Source organism: Miniopterus natalensis, chromosome 17 (genome assembly GCF_054644295.1).
Source record: "Miniopterus natalensis isolate mMinNat1 chromosome 17, mMinNat1.hap1, whole genome shotgun sequence".
Classification (NCBI taxonomy): domain Eukaryota; kingdom Metazoa; phylum Chordata; class Mammalia; order Chiroptera; family Miniopteridae; genus Miniopterus; species Miniopterus natalensis.
In genome coordinates, this window is record NC_142097.1 from 31,567,318 (window position 1) to 31,592,995 (window position 25,678).

Below are 25,678 nucleotides of genomic sequence, written 5' to 3' on the forward strand. Positions count from 1 at the left end.
GTTCCTTTTTACAGCAGAGTAATGTTCCATTGGGTAAATGTGCCACAGCTTTTTTATCCACTTGTCTATTTCTGGCGCACTTGTGTTGCTTCCACATCTCGGCCCTTCGATTTCTTTCGGAAAACCTAGGACTGTACCTTCAGGGGGGAGGCCCAGCCATTCCCTGACTCACGTGGGCCAGGCCCTTGCTGATGGCAGCCTGGGCTTTCCAATGATTGGCTTAGATACCACCCAAGACCTGCTGCTCCAGCACCAGGCCCATGGTGCCTCTTTGCCTGGGATGCCCTCCTGCCATTTCCATGACAAACTATCTGTCTTGTCCTGCTAAGTTAGTGTCATTTTTGCTATGAGCCCTGGAGGTCGTAAATGAATGATTAAAGACTACAGAATGTCTGTACGTGTCCTGCAGGGGGCCACACCTCTCTTGGAGCACTTGCCACATGCCGTGAGGTGGTTATGTCTGTCCCTCTGGGCTTCCTGAGCAAGAGTCAAATCTTCCCAAATTTAAAATCTCTGTCCCTCATATTGTGGACATTTAGCAAATATGGGTTGTTTGAAGGATTTTTAAAAATGAATGAATGGCAAAATTTTGCCTGTGACAAAAATTTCTTTCTAAGCCAGGGCCTAGCCATTTGCTAAATGAAAGGAGATCATCCAGCCCCGTTGGTAGGGCTGTAACTGGCCTAGGATGGTAGATTAGGCCCTGACTCTCTTGTCACCTGTTGACGCCTGGCTAAAGCAGCCTCTTCAGGTGTGGACTGAATCTTTCTGTGCAGGATGGCACCAAAGGACCGTCATTAGCACTGGGCTTCAGATTCAGTTCCGGGGGTGAGTGGCTCAGTGAGTGACTTTCCTCACCCCAGAACTCAGAAGAGTACTAGTGAGGACTTGGTTGCAGGAGCAGAAGCCACCTCCTCTAGCACACACACGCCTGTCTGTTTATCTCTCTCGCTGGTTTTCCACTCTTCTAAACCCTCCTGCGGGGCATGGCCGCCCCGTGCGTGATGGTAGGGACAGTGGTCAGCTCAAGCACATCCTTTCATCCCGGTACTGCCTGCTCAGGTCAAGCCAGCCTCTCCACCAGCTTTAATTTCATTTGGTGTCAACACGCTAACAGTTGAAATAGGAAGGGCCTCGGGTATAATGAACAGCATTCGGCATTTCCCCTGACCAGCTCACAGAGGTGGTAGTAATAATGGATGACAGCTATTTAGTTCTTCGTGCAGAATGCTGCACGTGAATTAATTCTCTTAATGCTCATAACACGACTACAAGAGAGGCACCAATTTAGAGGTGAAGCAATGGAGGCACAGACAGGTTAAGCAACCTGCCTAAGGCCACACAGCTAGTGAGTGGTAGAGCCAGAGTCTGAGCCCAGGGGGCCTGTCTCCAGAGCTGCTGGCCTTTCCCACTCATCAGTACTGCTGAGCTGTCTCATCAGCAGAGCTGGGACCCCAGTCCCGGTGCCCAGTAAACACTGTTTGTGGACACGTGCACTGTTGGCAGAAGAACAGCGATAGTGCCCACAAGCAGATGGGATTCTGCAAAAGCGAGTACCGCACACCAGTACATTCGCACTTTTACCGTTTGATTTCAGATTGCTGGTGGGGGTGTTAGGGGCCAGGGAGGTCCAGGGGGCAGAGGAGTCCTCTTTAGTATGTCAAAGGGGCCTGATCTCCGGGGCTCCCGCAACTTCTGGCCAACTCCTTGTGGCTCACCTCTGATGGTCAAGGTCAGGTACCTGTGTGCCACACAGCACCTGAGGTCTGCTGAGGCATCGTGGCCCTGGAAATTTTGTCACTCTCAAAAATCCCAGCCCCGGAGCTAAAGATGGGAAAAAATTTCAGATCTGAGCAGTTGAGGGGCAATTTAATTAAAAACATAAAGAAATGTGAGTGAGTTAGCCAGAAATCTTCAAGGCACATCAGGGGCAGAGGAGGACCGGCAGACGATGATGAGGGGCCCTCTTATTTCAGCTCTGTTGTATCGGCAGCCTTGGGCTCGCTATCGGGTAGGGGCTCCTCACAGTCTGGCGTGTGGCAGGCGTTGGTCTTTGTTAATTCCCACGGGGAAGGGCAGTAAGTAAATCTCCGGGGACGTGCTGCTGGATTCTGTGCTATTATTTCACAGAGATATTTAAAGTAACAGCACCTGACAGTTTACGAGCAGCTAAGAGGGTTTTTTTTGCTTCAGAAAGCAAAATATTGTATGAGTTGTGCAACTTGTAGAAGTGATTTGAAAAAATTAGGGTGCAGCAAATAGTACACTTTTCAGCAAAGAACTGAAGACATCATCAGATCGTAAAAGTTGCGGCGAGTGGCGGGGAGGCCGGGGTGGGCCCGTGGGGTGCACGCAGGTGTGCTGTGTGGCCTGTCGCCCTTGTTTAATTTCCTTTCTCCCTGGTCCCAATTTGAATTGCCAAAATATGTTAGATTGCAGTGCGTTATTTCATTTGCCTGCTTTGTAATTCCTCTTTACTGCAAACAGATGAAAAACATGGCACTAAAGCAAATTGACAGCTCTTGAAATGAGAAAGATCTTTATCCCTCAGAGTGTTGATGGAGAAATAAGTGAAAGAAAAACATGCTTGTTGGGTCTTGAAGCAGCTAGAAATGGTGCCTTTTATTTTTAAGGGTAGATGAGGGGTTTTTCCTCTTCGTTCTTTCTCCCCCTTTAGGGCATTGTGTGGCCTGGGAATTAATTAGGAGGGTTGGTTTTCCTGTCCATATTCATTTGCAAAGATCGGAGTCATGATTCTGATATTAGGAGCAGGCCGGAGGTTGCCGGCCTGGGGGTCAGCAGGAGGAATGTGGGGTCTTCATGACTTCAAAAAAAACTATTAGCCATCTTGGTTACTCCACCCCAAACAGCATGAGGGCCACCGAAAATGTCCAGGTGCGCTTGCTTTAGTAGAGTACCCCAGCTCACTCTGCCCCTGTCACTCCATGCTGCCAAGAGCCCCAATTTACAATTTTTTTAGTGTTTATTTTTTATTTATTTATTTTTTAAATATATCTTTATTGATTTCAGAGCGAGGAAGGGAGAGGGAGAGGGAGAAAGAAACATTGATGATGAGAGAGTCATTGATCTGCTGCCTCCTACATGCCCCCTGCTAGGGATGGAACCCACAACCTGGGCATGTGCCCTGCCCAGGAGTTGAACCTCGATCTCCTGGATCATAGGTCGACACTCAGCTGCTGAGCCACACCGGCTGGGCCCAGTTTACAATTATGATGAGTCTTAACAAATACATTTCCATGCCTCAGAAGTAGTAATAAGTACAAATTGTTTGGTGTATGAAATATCTCAAGACATATAAAATCTGTTTCAAAAGTTAAATGAAAGAGGGGGGCTTTGGTGACTTAATAAAGAAAAGTTGGTAATCAATGGATTTGAGGCTCTTTTTATGTGAATTTTTTTTCTTTCTCCTGCAAAATCTTTCTGAAAATCAACAAACACTTACTGTGTATTCATTTTTGTATTAGTTACTCCAGTAGGTGCTGCAGGTTTGTAGAGCTGTCACATTTCCTGAGGACCAGGGAAGATGATGAGACTTAGTGGGGCCTGCCAACACAGATATTTATGTGATGAAGTAGTATTTCAGAGCCCCTTAAGTCCGTGCTGGGTATAAGAAACAGGTAACGGATGTGGGACACCTATTTATGTGAACTGCATCCAAATTAAGAGACATTAACCCAGAATTATTTGCATTATGAACTGATTGCTACTGGGTTTCTTGAAATAATGAGCCCCCTTGTGGTTTATAAAAATTATTTAAAATTTTTATTTTTCAACAGTGTCAGACTCACAAAAAGTTGTAAAAGTAGTACAAAGAACTCTTGTGTGCCCTTCGCCCAGTTTCCTATGGTAATAATACCTCCCATAATCTTAGCACATTGTAAGAACCAGGAAATCAATGTGGTACGTCATGACCTTTAACGGCCACTCATGTGTGTGCATGTGTGTGCGTTCACGCTCTCACGTGCACGGCTCTCTGAAATTGTATTGCTTGTGGAGACTCAAGTGACCATCACCACAGTCAGGACACAGAACTGTTCTATCCCCGAAAAGAGTCTCCTTATGCACTAGCCACCTCCTTCCCCTGCCCCAGTCCCTGGCAACCACTGCTCTGTTCTCCATCCCTATAATTTTGTCATTTCGAGAATGTTACAGAAATGGAACCACACAGGATAGAATAAGCCTTTGAGATTGACGTTTTTCAGTCAGCATAATTCCCTTGAGATGCTTTTGAGTTGTGTGCCGGGAGTAGTTTGTTTCTTTCTGTTGTGAGCAGTGTTCCGCCGCAGGATGGTCTTCCTTTCCCCGCAGCCTGTGGAATATGGCTGATCTACACGCAGCTCATTACAGCACAGAGCATAAAGCCAGGTCCCGCGCCTGTGTGTGCTGTGTCCCGGCCACAGCAGGTGCCTCCCGTGTATGATTTCTCCTTCTCCAGGCGGAGAGGAAAGGTGACATGGATCATCACCCTTTTATACGCAAGGAGCCTGAGCCGCCCTGGAAAGCCTTGCCCAAGATTGTGTGTAGGTGAAAACTGTGGGGGGTGGGGGCAGGGGGATTTGAACCCAGGCTCTTTATTTTCCCACTCCGGCTTTGTCTGGAGCCGTGGAGTCTCCGAGAGCCAGTTTGCTCCTCTTACAGAACAAATGAGCTGGCCTTACAGCTTTCAGGTTCTTTCCAGCTCAAATATTTGATGATCTCTCTGAACAAGAGGTAACTTTGCCAGGTGACTGAATCCTTTAGCCTGTTGAACACTTGAACTTGGTTCTCAGAAGCATTTTGTTAGCCGTTGTTGGAAGGCACTTTGGGAATTTAAAAGTAACAGTGTAGGCTTCCTTTAAAAATAGTCTGTGGTTCGGACATTCCTTCATTCTGCTGATATTTGATAAGGTCTTTGGGTCAGGACATGAACTGAGCACCCGTGGGGTTTTTGACCCAGGGCCCTGGGGGTGACTTTAGGGACCAGGGGACCTAGGAAATTGGCTTTGAGGCTGCTCTACGGGGAAGGAGCAGGAGTTTCTTCAGATGCCGTTAGAGCCCCGTTAAGAAGCTCTGGGGTAGGTGGTGCTTGGTGCTCTGACTCAGGTGCCTGACGCCACACGGTTCGCAGGATCCTGCCATGTGCCAACAAGGCGCTTCAGATCAGAGGAGGCTGCTATTTCGGGCATCTCAGTGCTACTTCTGCTGAAGTCAGACCTGAGCAGCTGGATCGAGGGGGCGGGGCAGAGACACTGAGTTTTTGAAGCTCCAGAAAGAGTTCAGAGGAGCCCCTGGAGAAGGGATTCCGGCACTGGGTGGGAAGCGGAGAGGTGCTCTCTGAGTCACTTCTAACTCCCAAGTCTGTGATTCTGAGACTAATGGAACCTTCTCTCCTCCGGTTACCAAGATTCATTCCAGCGCCTGGCTGAATTCTTGAGAATCACGGGCCAGTGGAAAGGGAAGGGCCTGGGGTTCCAGAGATCCCTGTGACCTCCGGCACATCACCTCCCCCCTCCCCAGGTGCAGTCAAGGAGAGAGGCAGGGCTCTGGAATCTGCTAGACCAGTCTACTTCCCATCCCAGTGTCAGGGCTCAATGGGGGATAGGGAGCCACAGTGGAATGAGGGTGTCAGAAAGCCCAGGGGTCATTCGAAACCTAAATTGTGCTCATCTGTGCTCTGCAACCAACTCTTTGAGTTGGACAGAGCCTTAATAAATATTGGCGTAATGAATAAATGTGTCACCTTGGCAAAACTCACTCTCACTCATCCTCTACCATCGCCAGCCAGTCTGGTGAAGGAGGCCGGAGAGAGGTTGTCCCAGAGGGTCATGCGCCCACAAGTTTCCTTCCCCAAGGCCCTGGGCTTTCCAAGGTGCAGACAAGCCCTCTGCCCCATCTTCATGCTATGCCATTGATTCTCCCCATTCTCCAGGCAGAAAGAAGAGGCTAATGCCCAAGGGATTCAAATCAGGATTGGAACCTCGACTTTCCAAACCTACAAAACTCCCCCTCCCCTCTCCCCTCCCCGGGCTCGTGGCTGCAGCTACGCCCGTCACCGTCCAAGATTGCATTGGCCACGGGAGATGGGGATGATTTTTCCATTTGGTCCCGATGTTTATTTCATGCCCATCAATATCAGCCCGTATTAGGACAGATGAGGTGGTTATTTACAGGCTGTGCATTTTCACACTTGGTAATTATAAACCCTTCCCCTGTTCGGTCAGAGTCGTGGAGATCTATTTTGGCAATTAGCAGTTTAGTATTTATTTAATGGGAATGCAAGAGAGTGTTACGGCACATCAGCGCTCCACTAATGATTCGCCTGTCTCCTCTGGAGCTGGCAGGTTTGGGCCTTTTTCACGGTAGGTGAGGCCTGATGGGGAGAGAGGCTGGAGGGGGAAAGAAAGGAGCATTCAGCAGCCTGTGCCCCCCCGCACCCTAGCGCACACTCGCAAGCATGCACGCATGCACGCACTCACAACCAGTGCTGTAAACAGGCCATGGATTTCCAGAGCACAACAGCCGCCACTCGAAGGCGCCTCACACAAGAGGCCATTAGGCCAGATGCCATTTCCATGTGACAGCTGTCAAGCCTGCCGGAACCAACTGCTTCTCCTCCGACAGCTCGTGCCCGGCCTCTCTTGGTGTCCCTCTCCCACCACCTTCCTTCTGCGCACCTCCTCCTGTGTAAGCCCCAGCTCAGATATCCCCAGAGCGAGCCTTCTGCTTCACCCTCCAGGGTGGTGCTGGGGCCCCGGGCTTCGCCAGCTCAGCCAGAAGGGAGTCGGCCCCCCCCCCCCCCGACATTGCACTGGCAGGCTGTCGCTTCCCTCGCTCAGTTTTGAGGTGGGGCCCCCTGGGACTGCTCCCCCAAGGATGTGCTGGTTCCGTTAGTGGCTGCCCCTTGGTGTGACTCATTGCAGTGGGAAGATGAACTGTGCTGGGTGTGGCTCCCTGCTTAACTGCATGGAGCGTGTGTGGATGTGCACGTATGTCTGTCTGTATGTGCAACTGAGCTGCCTCTGAGAGGTAATTGTTAGGGGTGGGGCAGTGACTTGAGACAGTGTCTGTGTTTTGTGCTTTAGGCACTCAGTAGCCACCACTGAAGCCTTGCTAACGATTCCAGGAAGGGAACACACTCAGCATTCTTAGCGCTCACGCACAGGAGGGGCTTGCATGGGCCTGGCCCTGGACAGTCCTAGTACCCCTCTGCCAGTTCCAGCTCTGCCACCAGCTTGCCCTGTGACCATGGAGCGTCCAAGTGACCTCTGGGCTTTTAGAGTTTACCTTTTTAAAAGGAACAGACCTCCTCCACTTTCCTTTTCACTTTGCCTCTCTAACCATTCCCACTTCTGAGCCAACCAGAGGCATATATGGCTCTCTCCTTGGCTACACCATCACCTCTCTTAACTTTTTGGTAGTGTTTTAAGGCAGTGTTTGTTTGTTGGTCCATTTAGGAGACAACAATACTATAACCAAACAACAAAACACAGAGGTTGGGCCGCCTGCTGCAACAAAAGCCAAACTGATGAGGCAGGTGCTGGTGCAAAAGGCAAGAGGCTTCATTCAGGAGCCACACAACCCGGGAGAATGGCAGACTCCCATCTCAAAGACCAACTCCCTCTGTCTCAAAAACCAACCTCTCTTCCTGCTCAAGCCCACCATTCTTATAGGGATAGTGGGGTGGGGGGAGGGCTTTTATTTCTATCCAATTATCTTGCTAGATTTTGGAGACCTGGGGTCCTGTCCTGTCCATTCATATTTCTATCTTTTGGAGAGCTCAGTGTAAGACCTTCCCCTGCTGCCACCTTGGCCAGTGGGGAGACTCCCCCACGCTCCGACTATCTACATAACAGTACTACACTAAGCCCTACGGATTGAAAAAAGTAGAACACAACTAGGAGACCAGTAGAAAGAGGAAGGACTTACCTGGCTTTAAATCCTGGCTCCACCATTTTCTGCATGTGTGATCTTAAGCTAGTCAACCAAAATGAGCCACAATTCTCTCACCTATACACAGTGGGGCAAAAGTAGGTTTGCAGTTGTTCATATAGAAAATAGTACAATAATTAATAAATAATACAAGAATAAACTCTGTGTTTCATGTCCTCACAACTGTAAACCCACTTTTGCCCCACCCTGTGTAAGGGTGTGATACTATCTACCTCAGAGCTATTGTGATAATTAAATGAACTTTGTAAATTGCCTATTAAGCTCCAGTAAGTAGTGGCTATTATAATTGTTTCAGGGGGATGGGCACTTCATAACTTAAGAGTCTGATATTTACTGTGGAATCGGGATGTCTGAGCAGGAGGCTTTGCCTTCAGGTAAGTAACCTGTCTGAATGAGTCAACAGGATAAAGTTGCTTGGAGACCCCACACCCTCCAATTCCCACCAAGTGTCTACCTGTTAACTTCATAACTGCTGTCTGGTGAACAGTGGTGTTTGTTTGTTTAAGTTAAATAGCGAAAAGGAATGATACCACAGGAATTTTTTTTTAAAATAATAAAATTAATAAATAAATAAAAATAGGATCAGTAAGAAGAGTCTTGCCAATGGGGATATTCCAGCCTTCTGTGAAGAGTTTAGGGAGATGTACTTAACACACCAAACTGTGTACTAAAGAAATCTGTTATGTGTACTTTTCTACAATAAAAAAGGAGCTTAGGGAAAGAACCTAAGTGGACTGTTTCTCTTGTTGCTCAGTTAAAGGCATGGGTGTGAGTTAAAATAGATGCACTTGCTTTCAGGTGGATACAGTCTCGAAGTTTTGGACTCTTGGAATGAAGGAGCGAGTGCCAGACCAGAAAGCTCTAAGAGAGGCTCTATTGCAGCAGCCTCCCGGGTGGATGCACAGAGATGGGGGGCTGGTGGCTGAGAGGCTCCTGAGATGGGGTAGGCAGGCAGGGGCTGGCCGGGTGAGATTTAGACTCAGGAGACCAGCCCCTGCCAGCCACAGGACGACCTGTCTCTTGGGGTTGTTGTGAGGACCAAAATGTTAATAATATATGTGAACATATTGGTGGTGATGAAAGGAAAACAATGGTTTTGTTAGGTTTTCTTAAAGTCCTGTGTTCAGTTTCTGAGCTTCCTTCAGGACAGAACTTTGATTCCCTTATCATAGGACCAAGACGAAATGAGGTGAGTCCCCCAAAAGCAGCATGTGGCCAAGGGCCTGGCTGACCCTGACTTTTGGCAGGGCATAAAGAGCCCATCGGTAGGCAGCCGAAGGCCCATGTAATACCCCTTTATTCCGGGCCCATCCCCTCACACATCCACTGTGATTAAGGCTCAGCTCAGCTGTCTTCATCCATTGAGAACAAGGGTCTCAGCCTCAGCTCCACCCTGGAAGCACTGGGGAGCTTTAACTGCTCCCCTGCTGGGCTCCCAGCTCCGGAGCGCTGATTTAACAGGTCGGGGCCAGGCCTCGGCAGTCAAGGCTGACAACCACGGATCCAGATTTCAGTGTGAGCTGACGGGATTTCCCAGTCTGCTCCCTTCTCTCCTCCATTCTTCCTGTTGGGCAGCGATTAAAGATAGACCATCTTCACTCTTTGGAGGTGGGAGCTTGCTGAACAGTCTGGTTTCTATAAACTAGACACCATTGCTGGGCTTAGGGCAGGTGCATTTTGTTTCTGTCCAGACTGGTCGGGGAGAAGCAGAGAACAACCCCGTCCTAGTTCTGAGACAGCCTGGGGCTGAGGCCGCCCCGGGGCCCGCACAGACTCCAGCTCCTCTGTCCTGGGCAGTCCCACCTCGTATATACGAGTCTCCACTCTTGCGCGTTTAATGCCTTGAGTTTATGGAGCATCGTAAGGCCTGTGAAATCCTACGCTCTATAGTATCATGGTATTACATTTACGAGCGTTTATTTAAACCAACACTTGAAGCTTTTGAGTGGGAGCAGGAAGCGAAATTCAAGGGCATTTGTTCTGGGGGAGTTTGAAGAGCCACATTTCTTTTTTTCCTCTCCTCTCCCTCCTTGTGTCTGGCCAGATAATTTAAGGATCATTTGAAGTGCCATTTCCTGCTGGGTTCTTGGTACGTATGGTGTGTGGGTGGGTGTGTTTATATCCCAAGAGGAGTGGGAAATTTCTCAGGGCATATTTGCCACAGCAAAGCTTGGAATGTCCTCCCCCAGTGCAGAGCTTGCAGGGGACCGGCGGTGAATTTCATGCTCCCAGATGTCCCAGCCGGCCCTGTGGTCCGTGTTAGCATTCTAGGTAGTCTTTACAGGTGGATCTTGGGTGACCATCTTATACAGTTCCCTCCATTCACAGATGAGAAACTGCAAGTCAGAGACTGGAGGTGACTTGTCCTCAGTAAGATCCATGAAGATGGCAGTAGATCCTGGGTCCTGCCGATGTCTCCGTGCAACACTGCCTGACATGCTCCGCTGCCTCCCGGCACCTGCCCAATTATTCCAGCAACTCTTTCCCATTTAGCTGTCTCCTGGGAACAAGTTTTCTTTGTTCCCAAATCAGCGTCACTCACTTACTATATAGTTGGGGAGCTTAAAACCTCAGTCAGGAGAAGCAGCCGTCCGGGAGCACATTCTAGGGTCCCAGCCTTTGGCCATCCAATGTGACATATAGAAGGTTTGATCTCTCCTTTCAGGAGCTTCTTTGCTTTGTGACTTGAAAGGTTTCCTCTTCAGTTTGCACACTTGCTGGCTAAAGTCTCACCTCTGGATACGGTCAACACCATCTGGCTACTTCTAAAGTCACCCAGCAAGAATGTCTGGCTCACAATAAATCTTTTAACTCATTATAAAGAGGGTTTGCTCATTCATTAAATGAATTAGGATTAGAGAGGCATCACCCACTGACTTGAGTGCTAATTATTGCTGATTTTCATGGTGCTCGTTTAGTGAGGAGCATGTTGCCAATTTCTCTTGGCGTTTCTGGGATCTCAGCCTCCGTCCTTGCTGCTGGGGCGAGATTTAGAAGCGGTCCCTTCACACCCTAATACCTGTATTCCACTCAGAAGGTGGAACCTGGTAGTTTAATACTCAGCCCACATTCTGCATTTGACCTCCTTCCACCCCTTTTCTTGCCTTTGTTCGTTGCCTAGCGTTACTGAAACTGTGTCTTCTGATAGATGAAAAACTTTCTTTTTTGAGAATAGGGACCATGTACCAGTTACAGGTTGTTATAAGAATGCTGTGTAACAAACAGCCACAAAACTTCAGTGGCAGACAGTGGCTGTTTATTTCGTGTGTCTAGAGTCCACTGGGAGTGGTTCTCCTGATCTTGGCTGGGCTCACTTGCACATTTGGGGGTTGGCTAGCTGTCAGCCCATTTAGGCTGGCCTCAGTGGGGCAGCTAGGGGACTTGGCCCTGCTGCAGGTGTCTCTTATCCTCGAGCAGGCTAGCCTGGGCATGCCCTTCTCTTGGTGCTGGCAGAGGTGCAAGAGAGTACAAGCAGAAACAGAAACAGGCGATCTGAAGGCTGGAAATACCATGCTCTCCACCTCATTTTATTGACCTTAACAAGTCAAGTTCAGATACATGGGATAGGGAGATAGACTCTGCCTCTCTGGGGAGAGGAACTGCACGATTTCAGGGTAAGGGGTGTGAGGCCATTCAGGAATCAGTCTACCAAGGGACCTATATAATCTGCCTGTTCTTTATCCTTAGGCTGATGTTCTGTAAACAGTGAGTGCCTAATAAATATGTGTTGCATAAAAGTAACTCAGGTGAACATTAGCTACGCTTTCTCTTCAAGATTGAGTTGGCTGAGTGATGTAGACGTTAGCTGGTTTATCTGTCAGAAGGATCCTGGTAGAATCCGAATTTTTCCTGCGTTGGGTACAGGGTCAGCTTGGGCCACGAAGTCCCTCTTCTTGTCTTCTTTTCCGTCATGGTTTACCATCACTATTTTCAGGATCTTAGAATATAAACATCCAAGGGACAGGGAACAAAGGGGAAAACTGTTGCTAGACTGAAGTGCATCAGTTGCCTCTGGAAGAGAAATGTGTTTCCTGTACTGAGCGCCGAGTGTATGCAAAGAGGAGGAAGCAGCTATGCCCAGTGTCTTTGATCTTTGCTCTGTTTTTCACCCCGTAAGCAGCACGTGGAAAGTGGGGTCCGCAGGCCAGGAGCTGCACCAGCATTGCCTAAGAGCGTGTTAGAAATGCAGATGCACTGAATCAGACACTCTGGGGGTCTGCGTTTAACAAGCCCTCCAGGTAATTCTGAGTGGATGGAGTTTGAGAAACCCTGCCCCAGCCCCCGGGGCGAACATTATAGCTCCTGCTATTGACCCTCCCATGTGGTGTGTGCATGGTGCACACCTCTAAGGATGTGACCAGGTGGTCTGAACCTTGGGATAGGCAGAAATACAAGTTCAGGACACTGGTGTTCAGACCAAGCTGACGGTCCCCAGCCATCTCACATCCAGGTTACTTCATCCTGCTTTGTCGTTCGTATAGATGCACCACCAAGGATGTCAGGGCTGCGTTTGCAACCTGCCCTACGTTGTTAGAAGGCACATCTCAAGGTTGGAACAGGCCAGGCTTGTGCCAGGATGTGGGACAAAGCATGCTGAGGTTCAGATTCCTCCTCTCCTTCTTGCTCTCTCCAGGGATCCCCGAGACCACCAGGCCTATGAGCCCTCATCTTTGGTACAAAGAAATCTGTAAGGCGGGGGAGGGCACTGTCAACCCAAAACAAATAGCGCTGATCTTGAGAAGGAGGGTGGTACCCTTGAGGACGCGTTTCACAAGGGTTAAGGGTTAGTGTCCTGAGATCAGAAGAGCCTGTGTCCAGCCGATGAACCTCTGCTAGCATCACCTTCTGCCGTCAGCCTGATACTGGGGAGAGAGGGCAGCTTCCTGCTAGAGGTGTTCCTCTGGCACTTGCAATGGGGCTTGGCCTGCATGCTGAAGTGGGTGACACTGCACAGCCAGCTGATCCACCTGGGTTTCACGGGGGTGGGGAGACAGACAGACAAAGACGCCTGATAGACACAGAGGTATCAGCTTGCTGGCTCCGGGACTGGATACCAGTTACCTTGACTGTGCCCCATTTCCCCGTGACGGAGACACACACAAGCCACTTCTGTTTGATTCACATAGAACCGTGAGAAACAGCCCCGTATGTGAAGCCGTGTTTTTCATTCTGTTCAGTCTTTGTATATTCAAATTGCTCCCGTCTCAGCTCTTGCTGTTCTGCCAGATTTCCATTGCATTGATGGCTTCTCTGAATTAATGTGCTTTGCAATTGCTGAAAAGTTTTCTCTCCCCCAAGCACCGGGACTTATCCAGATTGATTTTTTTTTTCCCTTTCTCTTTCCTCTCTAGCTACTTCTTAGATGTTTTATTTTGTAAAGTGTTAATAGAATTTTTCTTTCGCCCTGACACTTTATCTATTCAGGGGGTCTTTGCTAGTCCCATTGTACAACTGGACTATAGAGGAAAGAGCTCTATTCGTTCCAACAATGGTTGCCCTAAAAAATATACACAGCTCCTCCCTGTTGCTCACCAGGATGGAGCGAATGTTGGGAGGGTAGCTTCAGAAAACGCCCAGACTTAGGAAGAAAAAGAGGGAGCCAATTATGCACTGTTGAAAAGGGGGTTTGAAAATACATTATTGTCAAAATTCAAAATATTTATTTCCTAAGGGGATCTGAGCTTCAGTACCAAAACATGGCCAACACAGAAGGGAGGCTGTTTTTCTTACTGTTTAGACATTTTTAGCTCAAAATAAGGACTTGGCAAACATCTTAGAAAATATGGAGATGGGTGTGAAACAGATGTCACGTTTACCTGCGCGATACCCAGCAGGCCTCACCCCCACCCACCCGCACCCCAGGCATTGGAATTCTAATGGAGGCCCAGGGTCTGAATCTACAGCACCGTATGCTCAAGTGTGACTACCCTGTGTACAAACAAACCAGTTGGTCTTCTGGTGGTTTTGCTTGAATGGTGCTCGGGAGGCAGATGCTGTGTTGTGTGTGGCCTCAGCAGGCGCCTGCCTGGGGGGCTCGTGGAGCCTCTGGACCGGGAAGGGTCTGCTGAACACGCAGTGTCTCCAGCTAGCATCACCTACTCCCGTCAGCCTGATACTGGGGAGAGAGGGCAGCTTCCTGCTGGAGGAGCAGTCACCATGCAAGGCCATTTTCCTCCCAGTAACCGACTTCAGAAATGGGGACCAGAAGGGGAAGGCCCCAGGAGCCTGTTTGTTCAGGCTCGGTTGCTTAGCAACAAAATGGGGCCCTGACTCCAGAAGAGATTTTTAAGTGAGGCCAGTCCCTCGGAGGTTTGCGTCCGGCTTGCCTACCCCCCTCTTCCATTCTTACCTGGACTTTGCTTTTTCCCCTATTATATTTGATAGCGTCTGGAAAAATGGATTTGATTTGTCTGGAGGCACCATTTTCAACCTGGTTTTATTGCTTCACCCAATGTCTTTCCCCTCCATCGGAGACTATAGTCTGGGAGGCGTGAGGAATGAATAACCCATGATTTCTATTCTCAGCCAGCTTAGCTCAGGCCCCCGAGCCCATTTGTGAGCCTGTGAGCCCCAGTGAACAGTGCTCGGCCCTTTCTAACCACGAGCACACAGGGAAGTCACTCCAGGCACACTAGGTGGAAAGACCAAAAGACAAGTGACATTTTTCCTAAGTTTTTGTATTTTCAGATAGCGTTTAATGAGCAGCTATGACTTCTATAACGGACGCCCCCGTATAATGTTTTGTTAAAATCCCTAAAGCGGGCTCTGTTCTGTATTTGTTTTGCAGGTAGAAGACGCAATGCTGATGTTTGATAAGACCACCAACAGGCACAGAGGTAAGAGCCCCAGTTTGCGAAGGTTGCCCCTCCGCCTCTTCACACCCCAGGCCCACAGACAAAAGATACAGTGAATCTCCCAGAATGGAGCAGGTAGAGTTGACCACCTGTTGAAGATCGGCATTAATGGAGGGCCACAGCAGCACAGAGTCAGGTCCTGGGCAGTGCAGGACGCCACGTCCTTCTGGCCCGGGAGTTGCCAGTGAACCGTGCAGACACACCCGATGCAGTTCCCATGCACCTCTCACCTGGCTCGCTTATCCTTGCTAAACCTCAGCACCGAGTGATCCAAGTGGAAATTATTCATAGTAATTACTCAATTGAGTTTCCAATTTGCATTGAAGGAGGTGGTTTAGAGCACACTGTCAATCTGAAGAGCCAAAAGAGAGAGAGAGAGAAAAAACACCTTGTAGGCTTATGTGATGTGCGAAGCCGCACAGACTAGAAAATGCTCTTTCTGCCCTGGGAATGTTTGGAGTGTGTCTGCGCCTGCACCTCCTCCTGTGCTCTTGCAGCCCCATCGATGTTTCAGAAAATGGGTCTCAACCTGGTGTCTGTGAGCCCTTGGAATGACACACAGAATGTTTTATGTTTGTACTTTTCTTGGGAGAGTATCCCTAGCTTTAGACAGATTCTCAGAGGGGTCTCTAACTTCCATGTCTCCCTCCTCCCCCCAGAAAGAAATTGTTAATATTATTGCTTTAAACAGAAAGTTGGGCGAATCTAGAAAATCCACCCCAGGGGAAGTAGGGTCAAAGGTTATGGTTCAGCGTCCTGCTCTCCTGTCCTCTGGAAGCTCCTGGTTCCCAGGCTTCCTATTAACAGGGCAGGGTTCCTACTAGGCGTTAATGAGCAGAGCTTCCGAAGGAGGCTGGCAGGAAGCCGTGTTCTTGAGAGGAGCCAGAGTGAGCGGTGTTTCCATGCCACTTGGATTGCATTTAGATGTTTCTTGTGTTGTTTACACTCTTGCTGTCACCTGTGATTAGAAGCAGTTACCCAGCGCTGACTGTCTGTCTCCTGTGCGGAGCAGGCAGGCTGAGTGAGAGAGGAAGGAGTGGGAATCGCTGCTGGCGGGGTGGGAGAAGTGGGGGGGTGTCCTGACTGGACCTGGTAGGTGGCTCCTCGTGCTTCTACAGCATCCTCAAAAGGGGAAATGGAAAATTGGGCAGAACTCTGGGGTGTCGATGGTGTATATGTTGGGAAGGGCGGGATGGGGAGGAGTAAGGGGAGGCAGGGAGAGAAAAGAAGAGCTTCCAGGTGTAGAGTGACTGCCTTTGCCCTCTGCATTGCTCAGGAGTGAGCTGAGAGATGACAGTGATGATTAATGCCCAGTGATCCGGTGTCATCACCCACATTGCATCTGAATGTCTGGCTTCCATATCATTGCCTCATCACATCCTCACGGCAGTTGCAGGAGGGTTATTGTAACGCGGGGAAAATCACTTAACTTCTTTGTGCCTCAGTTTTATTCATCTGTAAAATGGGGATGAGATTTTCTATAGGATTGTTTGTCTTCAACTGTGGGTAAATGATAGTTCTTATTATTAATATATCATTATCTCCATTTTGCTGATGAGATAACCAAAGCTCAGAGCAGGTAACTGCTACACCCAAGGTCAGAGCAGGTACTCAAACCTAGGACTGCCAGTTTCAAATTCTGCTCTTTCTCTGTTGTCTCCACATGGGGATGGGTTTGCTGAAAATGTTTTCATGTGTTTATTTTCAGGGTGGATGAGGCACTAGCCTAGTGTTCAGTGTTAGAATTTATAATCCTGGAAGATTCCCAAGCCGCCTCCAGGCAGTATTGTTGTTACTCTTTTTTGAATGTCAATGAATGAAAAGGTATTTTTACTCTCCTGCTCTGTGTCAGGCTCTGGGCTGGAGGAGATGGTAAGTCATCTCACTTCACCCTCCCAGCTGTGCAGGGAAAGAGGTTTGTCCTCTGAGGGACCGAGAGGGCTGGTGGTTCTGTGTCCAGCAACTGACAGAGGTGGATTCACAGTCAGGATATCGGCTCCCAGGTGCCAGGAAAAGTTCTCTCTTATTTTTAACCCAGTTGCCCCCTGCTGTGGTCATGGCTGGGTGCAGCAAAGGGGTGGCAGTCCGTGTGTGACTGGGTGAGGAGGTGTTTCCTGCTGTTCGGTGGAGGGAGCTCCATTCCACAGGCCAGTGCTCAGAACGGCTACAGGGCCATCCTCACTTACTCTGCCAAGTCAGGACTTCTGGTAGGCATGGGTGGGTAGGTGGGTGGGCAGAGGCCCTGTTGTGTGCACGGTCCTGCCTCAGCCAAGCAGGACCTGCCCTGGCCTCCTTAAGGCTGCCCTGCCAGAGTTTCTGATTCCTGTGGGAGATGCAGGACCCCTTACATAACTTATTAAGTCAGAACAAGATGATGGGTGGGGTGTCTTAATCAACAATAAGTAAGATGACAGCAGAGCCTTCAACCCAAAGCAGAGCCCTTCTGAGCAGAGGGGCTGCGTGTGACTGCACAGGCCCCGCGCCCATGAAGCAGCCCAAGCGGATGCAGCCTTGGGGGCCAGCCTGATGCTGCGGGGGCGGGAGAAGAGCGGCAGGAGGGGAGGGGCATCTAGAAGTTTCAACAGGAAGGACCTGACATGCTGCCTCCCTTCCTCCCGTGTGGAAACCTGCTCCCCAGCGTTTCTCTGTGCGGGATGGGGCTTAGCCCCTCTCAGCAGCTGAGGAGGAGCTTCTCCTTGAACTGCGGCCTAGAGCTGGGGTAATACTTCAGTGACTCAGAACAGTTAGGGAGGAAAGAAGCACAAATCATCTGTACAGAGCCAGTGGGCCCCACATCCCTGGCCTGATGGAATGTGCATTTGGAGTCAGGTGATAAGCACAAGAAAATAGAATCCCCTGCAGCCACCTTGCCCCAGCCTTCCCTGTACCTCCTCAGCCTCCTGGTTTGTTATCTTATCGAGAGGAAAATGCTGCAGCAGCAGAAGCCGAGGACGCCTCGGAGGCTGGCACTGCCTCTGGGTTCTTCTTAAAGAGCCCGGCCGTGAGCCTCTCCGCTGTCACAGCACTTGCTCAGCCCTCGTCCAGCTTCTAACCCGGACACGCTGGGCAGCCTGGGGCGCTGCCTCGTCCCGAACCCTGGGCATTCTGAGAACCACCTGTGACCCTTGGAGGCGTGACAGCTACCGTGCAGGGAAAATTCCCCGGGACTGGGCCTAGCCTTGGGAGAGTCCAGTTGGCCAGGCTCGGGGGACCCCTGCAGGCCCCGCTCGCCATTATGAGACAGAGGTCAGGGCAGAATTTCCACTCCTTGCCCCACAGTGGCCACCTTCTGTCCCCATTCCCTGTTGGTCCCTTAGGAACGAGGGTGGCCCGCAGTTACATCCAAACAGCCGTTTGCTTCTGTTCCCAGAAGCACCAGCCTGTGTCTCTTCCCATGTTACATCTGCATCTGGACCTGCTGGCACCATGGGAAAGGATTCAGGGGACAGGAGACAGTGAGCCCACCCGGGATGTGTGTCCCCATCCTGGAAGCAGGAAGAAGGTTGGATAGCAGCTGACTTGCACAGGGGTGTGGGGTCTTCCCACCTTCTCAGAGGGGCACCGTTCGAGCTCCCGCTGCCCCCTTGATTTTTAGTGGGGATACTTTCCCTACCCTCTCTGAACACGTCAGGCTCCTCTTCGGAAAATCTAGGATCTGGGATCAAGGAGCTCCAGAACCTGAAGTATGTTTCTGCGTTTTAGCTTTTTAACTGAGAGAATGTCCAAGATGAATTCCCTTTTCTATTTTTATTTTCTTAGCGGGGGGAGGGAGGTGAGCAGGTGTAGGCTGGGTCCCCTGAGATGAGAATTAATGTGATGAGGAGCGGGCAGAGGGCCCAGCCCACCTGCAGTGTCATGGGGAGCTCTGAGATGGCTGACCCAGCCGGGGTGAGAGGGCTGGCTTTATACCCGTATGTTCGTCAGTCATTGGATGCAGATGTGACCTTGGGCTTGTACTAAGGAAATCCTGGAGGGGGCGGACCACCAGGGCCATCCTCCTGCAGCACTCCCAGGGGTCCTGAGGAGGACCTGGGAGTCCCCTCATGGCACTCACTAGGGTGGTCCAGGGGATTCTGCGTTAACCAAGCCATGCTAACGCGTGACACTTACATACAAATACTTAGCGCAGTGCCCGCCCATACTGCTGAGTCTTTATGACAGACATTGATAGGTGAATCCAGCTGCCCAGAGTCCCACTGGAGTCAAACGGAAGCCCGTGCTCTTATCCACTCTGCCAACACCATGCCAGGCAGTGGTTTAAAGCAGGGAAGCTGTTGATTTTAAGGGCTTGAGCACCTCCTCTTTATTAGTCTTTCTCCACACCTACTCTTGGTGGACCACAGTACACCTCCATTTCCAGATGGGGAAACTGAGGCACGTAGCGTTTTGGAATGCGAAATGGGAGGTTCTTATTGCCAGGCAGGAGCTGAGCTACTGGTAGAAGCTGGGCTTCCCTTGGCCCTGCCCATCACCTCATTGCCTGGCCTTCCCCAAGATTATTCGTTTCCCAGGGGAGGGAGAGTGGTGGTTTCCAGTTTTCTTGGTCATTTCATTTGCTCTCTAAAAGTTATTGGAGGTGGTGTAGAAAATATTGGGCTGATCATCAAAGGATTTAATCATGGGGGAAAGTTTGTTGCTTTATCCTTGCAAAATTCAGATAAGATCTTGAATTCAGTATTAGGTATTGATCCCAGAGTGGGGCTGGAGGGGAGGGGCAAGGAGGGCAGAAGCCACAAGGTGCTGTCCTTTCTAATTCGCTCTCTGGTTGGCAAAGACTGAGAGGTTGAGAGCCAGAGGAAGGGAAAGATAAGGTTCAGGTCTCTGTCCCCTCTCTCCCCACATCAGCCCTGTTGGAGAAAGTGGAATGTGGGGAAGCTTGTTGCTGAAATACATCTCCCACTCACCTCCTCATGGGGGAAGAGAGCCCCCTCCATGAGTGTCGTTCCAGAGGAGCCTCAGCTGTCCCTCCCCTTGACCCCAGGGCTAGAGGATCATGAACCCTGCACTGCCAGGTCCCTCCATGTCTGGCTCATCAGGGGAGACCTGGTGGTTGGGGGCCCAATGGAAATGAGCCTGATGTCTCAGCAGCTAATCGGATGCCTGGTGAGGGTCAGCTGGAGAGGGAGTGGTGTCTGGCAGAGGGCAGAGGGGACTCAGAGCCCTCTCACTCTCTGTGGCTTCCATTACCCAGCAGGCCTGTTTGCTCCAGAACAGTGCCAGAGGCAAAGGAACAGGATATACTGAGAGAAAATACAGATCAGCGTGATGGATGACTCCTCTCCCAACTGTTAGCAGCCGCTTATTAAGTGCAATGCTAATGGCTTTGGAGAGGAGCAGCAGTTCTGACACAGTGTCCCGCCCCCAGCAGAGCCCCTCGCTGTGCTGACCTCATCCCGGGGGTGGTTTCGTGAACCGCAGATGGGCCTTTCCCAGGGTGGCTGGACAGGCGGTGGTGGACCCATGTGGCCAGGGGGACGAGCTTTCTGCAGGCTCAACCTCAGAGCAGCGGGACTGAGCTTGGCTTCTCCCTGGGGCCTTGTACGATGTCGTCTCTGGCCCGAAAAGCAGCTGGCTGAAGTTTAGGGCCTTCATAATTTGTGTAATCAGTTTATTTATTAAAATGGTGCCAGGAAGATGGAGCCGAACTTGTGATAGAAGATAATGCTTTTCTATGGAGAAAAACAACCCTTAATGTCCTGACTACCTGCCAGACACTCACTTTTGAAATTGACTTCTGAAGTCCATACCGACTCTTTTATCTACACTAAAATGATTAAGAATCACACTGTAATGATTTATGTGTTTTGGTGCCTATTTCCCAAGACAGGGTTAGGGGAGGGGGGGGTGTAAAAAGAGTTTCACAAAGGCATTAAATTAAATTAAAAATAAAACAGCATTGCTTCATTTGTAGGACTGGGATGTCAAAGATAGTCTATTCGTGTTTTTACTAATGCGCTCCCAGCATTCTGACTATTTACCTGGGGAAGAGTGTTGGGACTCTGCCACCTGTAAAATTGACATTGTGCAATGGAAGAAGTGTGTTTGGCAAAGAGCGTAAGTCCCCTCTGGGTGGGAAAGGGTCGTTGGATGGGGTAGAAGGTGGGATTAGGGTTTGTGGAATCACAGCTCACGGTGAGGCTTCTGGTGCTGATGTGACTGATGTGAGGGCATCTTGCAAAATCCTGGTCCCCATGGCTGGGGTCTGGAGCAACATTTGCTGCCAGGTCCACCTGCCCTGGGGGCCTTGTGCCCTTTGCATTTCCTCCACCTCTCAGATCTGCTCGCTTGTCCCTGTGCTAGTTGCTGATGGCGTTGGGCACCCATTGCACTCTCCCCCGAGTCTGAGATAAGAGTTAAGTAAAGGGTTTGTTGGAAACCTGGAAACCAGTAGCTGATCTTTATTGGCACTGAGCCCAATTCTGCACCTGAATTGGAAACCAGTTGACAGGAAAGCTGCTGCTCTGTCATAGACCACGAACACCGACCAAGGGTCTGGGCCGTACAGAGCTTTCCGTCAGTCCATAGTACAGTGTGGCCATCAAGCATGCCATTGGGTTCCTTAACGCAAGTGGAGGTCAAGATCCGGTTAGGTGACAGTCTTATTCCTAGTGGGCCACAGTCAGTGGGGGGCAGCTACTTAAGAAAGATACTGGTAAACTAGGACTCAAGGGCAGACTCAGAATGGCAGAAAAAGCCATTGAGTCTCCTCCAGTCCACTCAGATAGAAGAGACCAGGGGGCAGGGCCTGGCAGTGATGTGGACATTAGTTTCTGCCATAGGGTACTGGAGAGATTCTGTGGGATCCTCTTGTGCACAGTCTTGGCGTTGGGCACACTTGGATTAGAACGACAAGGGGTTAGCAAGTCCCACAGTGGCATAAACAGCCTCTTACCTCCACTAGATTCTCAGAACCCAAGGTTCTGTGCTTCCGTCTGGGCTCATTCTAAAGCCAGGGCTGTGCTTGTGGGGTGGGCATTCTTATGTACCCACTGAGGGGTGCACCCTTGCGGGGCTTTGCCCAGAGGCCATGCAGCCTTGCCCTGCTCCCTGGCCCCCAGCACATGCCCCTTAAGGCCTGGCCTGTCACCTGACCCATCTCAGCCCCTTCTCTAGAGCCTACAAGGTGTCTATGAGGAACGTGCAGCGAGGGAGGGTGAGGGAGGGGAGGGGTGAGGAGCCGCAGCCCCCACCCCCAGCCATCTTTCAGAGACCTGCGCCCGGAGCTGTCTGCACATTTTATTTTCTCGTTAAATAAACACCATTAGCCTTCCCGAGAAATTGGTGCAAACATGACCTCGCAAATAACCAATTAAAAGGGCAGGGTTGAAGGGGAATGTGAATCTGAAAACATGTAGAGGAGGCCATTAAAGATTCCTGGAGATACCCCAGCCCTGGCAACATCGATCTGAGACCGTAATTTTATTTCTGACAGGAAAGCTCGGAATGTGCTTTAATTTTTTTTCCCTGCACTAACTGAATTCCGGCAGCGCCCATCCGGGCTGTCTCTCGAGATATGCATCTGCACGGTGGCTTCTTTCTGTCCACCTGCTTTGCTTTGTGCACGCGGAGGAGTGGAAACCCTCGACTCGCTAACAACGCAGCTGGGGACAGGGGCCTCCTATGCCAGGGGAGCTTGGCACCCTGGACGCTGTGCAGTTTCTTTAGCACAAAGATAAATCTTAAACTTCTTTCCTTTGGAATAAAAGCCCTGGCACCAAAAGGGTGGTGAGCTAATAGGTCTTCCTGCCTCCCCCCTGGCTGCGGCCCACAGAACCAGAGAGAGTGGGCCGGGGTCAGCAACTTCACTGACCCAGAAATGACTTTGTGGAGAGAGGGACAGCGAGGCTTTTGTTCGGGCCTGTTCCCAGAGGCCGAAGCTGACTCTCATGGCATGTTTTAAGATCTCGGTGCAGGAAGAGTGTGGAGGCCTGACGAGAAAGGAGCCTTTAGCTTGGTGACTTGATTAAAAGCACCCGCTTTCTTTGCATCACGGTGCTGGTAGGGGCCATAGCGGAGTGGCCCAAGGGACCAGAAGCCAGGGCGGCTGCCTCCTGCTGGGACTGGAGGCTCCTAGAGGAGCCCAGGTTACTGTGCAGCTCCGGTCTTGAGCTCCTGCTTTGCGCCTTGGGGATCAGAGGGAGTTTTCCAGCTCATCTGAAGATGACTATCAGCACAGGGGGCTAGAAAGAGCGTAGGTTTCGGTGTTGACCGTGCTTGGGTTCCAGTCCCAGCTTTCGCATGGGCCTGTGCGGCTCACTGCGGAGCAGCTCACCTGCTCTGTAGGAGTTTAAGTGAATCTGCTGATAAAGTGCCCACAGCAAGTGGTCAGTGCCCAGTGGTCCTAGTTCTTTCCTTTCCGCTTGAAGGAGACCATAGGTTTTAACCTCTTTAGGCAGACTAAAACCTGTGTTTGAATTTTTAGGGCTCTAGTCTTTAAAAATAATGCTTCCCTCTCTTCACATACAAAAATATCTGCTTGCCTGTGCGTAGAATATTTCTGAAAGGACACTCACAAAACTGGTAACGGAGAGTGAAATGGCACACGCTCCAGAGCCAGGCAGCTGGTGTGTGAGTCTAAGCTGTGACTTAATAGCTGTGTGACCTTGGCAAGTTGCTTTACCTTTCTGTGGCTCAGGTTTCTCATCTATAAATAGGAATGATGATCCTGGGGTAGCTTGAGGCTTGCACCAGTAAATAAGCGTGACAGTCTCTGGCCATGGTAGGTACTCGAGTATGTTTTATGCACATGTACATATACTCATAGATTGCAAATATACGTAAATAAAAAACACTATTTGCCTCTGGGGAAGAGGAAGAACCGACCAGAGGTACAAAGAGGTGGGCAAACTTGTTATTGTATATTCATTTACCTTTTGAATTTTTGTACCGTGTGCATTTACTACCCATTCAAACATTTACTTTCTTATTGTAAGCTTTTAAAATTCATTCCAACTTGAATTGTAAATACAGTAATATAACAACATGAGAATTTTTTTTTTAAATGTCACCCACCCCTAACACAATAACTGTTGTCACTTCGTTTCTGACATTATGGGTAAATATTTTTAAACTTGGTTGTGATTATGGGGCTGGTATGACATGTGGTGTCTCAGACTGTGTTGGATGAGGTATGGGCCCTGCCTCGTCTGAGGTTCTGTCCTGCCAGGAAGAGGGACTGAGCAGCTCCTTACAAGACATGATTATATGCAGCTGAAAATCCTTTGCCTCTGAGTCGCCTCTGTCTTTTTTTTTCCATAAACAGACAGTCAGATAGATAGATGAGGATTTTCTTAGTAGGCTCTGCTCCTCCCAGACAACGTCCTATTAATAGACTAGCCAGACTGGCCCGGGTCTGAAAGGAAACCAGTTTCCTTGAGTTTATTCCAGACCAGAGGGGAGAGAGTTTGGAAACGGTAGACCCTTGGTTCTAGGAGTTCAAAGTGCTTTTTAATTTAATAGGAAAAAGAGTTAAAGGCATTTTCCTAACCCAAGTTATGATTAATAAACATGTGGGGACCTTACACCATGTGGCAAGTGTGTCCTGTTGCTTTCAACTTAAGAGTCAAGGCGAGTGCCCCAGTTAATAACCTATGGGGTGTCTGGGCCATGTAAACAGGTGAGAGCATAGGTCTGAGGCACGCTGCTGGGTTCAAATTTTAGAGCTACCACTAATGAGCTGTGTGGCCTTGGGCAAGCTACTTAACTCCTCTCGGCCTCAGTTTTCTCATCTGTTGAGTGGCTAACGTTATTAACTCATGGACTTGTGAGGTTTAGGTGAGGTAATCTGTGCAAAGCATCTGATGCTTAGGAGACTACCGGTAAATTTAACTTTATTATCATCATAATAACTACTGTTATTTTACTGCTCATAAGAATACTGTTAGTGTCATTCCTTGGGGAATGAAGGCGTGCTAATTGGAGAAAGGTTAAGACTCTAGATGACTGTTGGTGGATGCTGTCAAGTTTTCCAAGATGGGAGGGTATTGTGGCTGAATTGTATCCCCCCCACCCCAAAAGACATACTGAAGTCCTAACCTGTGGGCTCCCAGTGCGACATTATTTGGAGATAGGTTCTTTGCACGTGTAATGAAGTTAAGATGAGGTCATATGCCCTGGCGAGTGTGGCTCAGTGGATAGAGCTCTGGCCCAAGCATCAAATGGTTGAGGGTTTGATTCCCAGACAAAGGCCTGTACCTGGGTTGCAGGTTCGATCCCTAGCCCCAATCGGCGGAGGAGGGGGGTGCATGTGGGAGGCAACCAGTCGATGTATCTCTCTCACATCGATGTTTCTCTCCCCCTACCCCATTCACTCTAAAAATGAGTAGGGGAAAAAAATGTCCTCAGGTGAGGATTAACCAAAAAAGAAAAGAAAACTTGAGTTCATACTGCAGTAAGTTAAGCCAGTGTGACCGGTGCCCTTCTAAGAAGAGGGAGGACATGTGAAGAGAGACATACCAGGAGAATGTCATATGACCACGGAGGCAGAGAGTGGAGTTATGCAGGTATAAGCCAAGGAAGGCTGACGACACCAGAAGCTAGGAGAAAGGCACGGGACAGATTTTCTCCTAGAACCTTCGAGAGATCTGGGCCTGCCGACACCTTGATTTCAGACTCTGGAACTGTGAGAGAATAAATTTCTGTTGTTTTAAGCCCCTCCAGTTTGTGGCATTTGTTACAGCAGCCACAGGAGCTAATACAGGCGGCTAAGCAGTGCTACCTGTTGGGCACCTCCCCCTGGTCACCACCAGCCTGCAGTCCCAGTGGACACGCATAGCCTCTCCTCTCTCTCTACACGTCCCTGTCACAGCTGCGCCCTCTCGGCAACACTGTGTGCAACAGAAATTAGAGAAAAGACCTTTTACCCAACCCAGAAC

At 49.8% G+C, this 25,678-nt stretch overlaps 1 protein-coding gene across 3 annotated transcripts in view; it reads left to right on the forward strand.

The window, feature by feature from the left end:
* Window positions 1-25,678, forward strand: part of MSI2 (musashi RNA binding protein 2) — a 336,713-nt gene that overhangs the window by 209,978 nt on the left and 101,057 nt on the right. For all 3 annotated transcript variants that reach the window (XM_087826226.1, XM_087826225.1, XM_087826227.1), the window contains exon 7: window positions 14,738-14,786. In XM_087826226.1, the coding sequence (XP_087682352.1) occupies window positions 14,738-14,786 (49 nt within the window). The remainder of the gene's footprint in view (window positions 1-14,737; window positions 14,787-25,678) is intronic.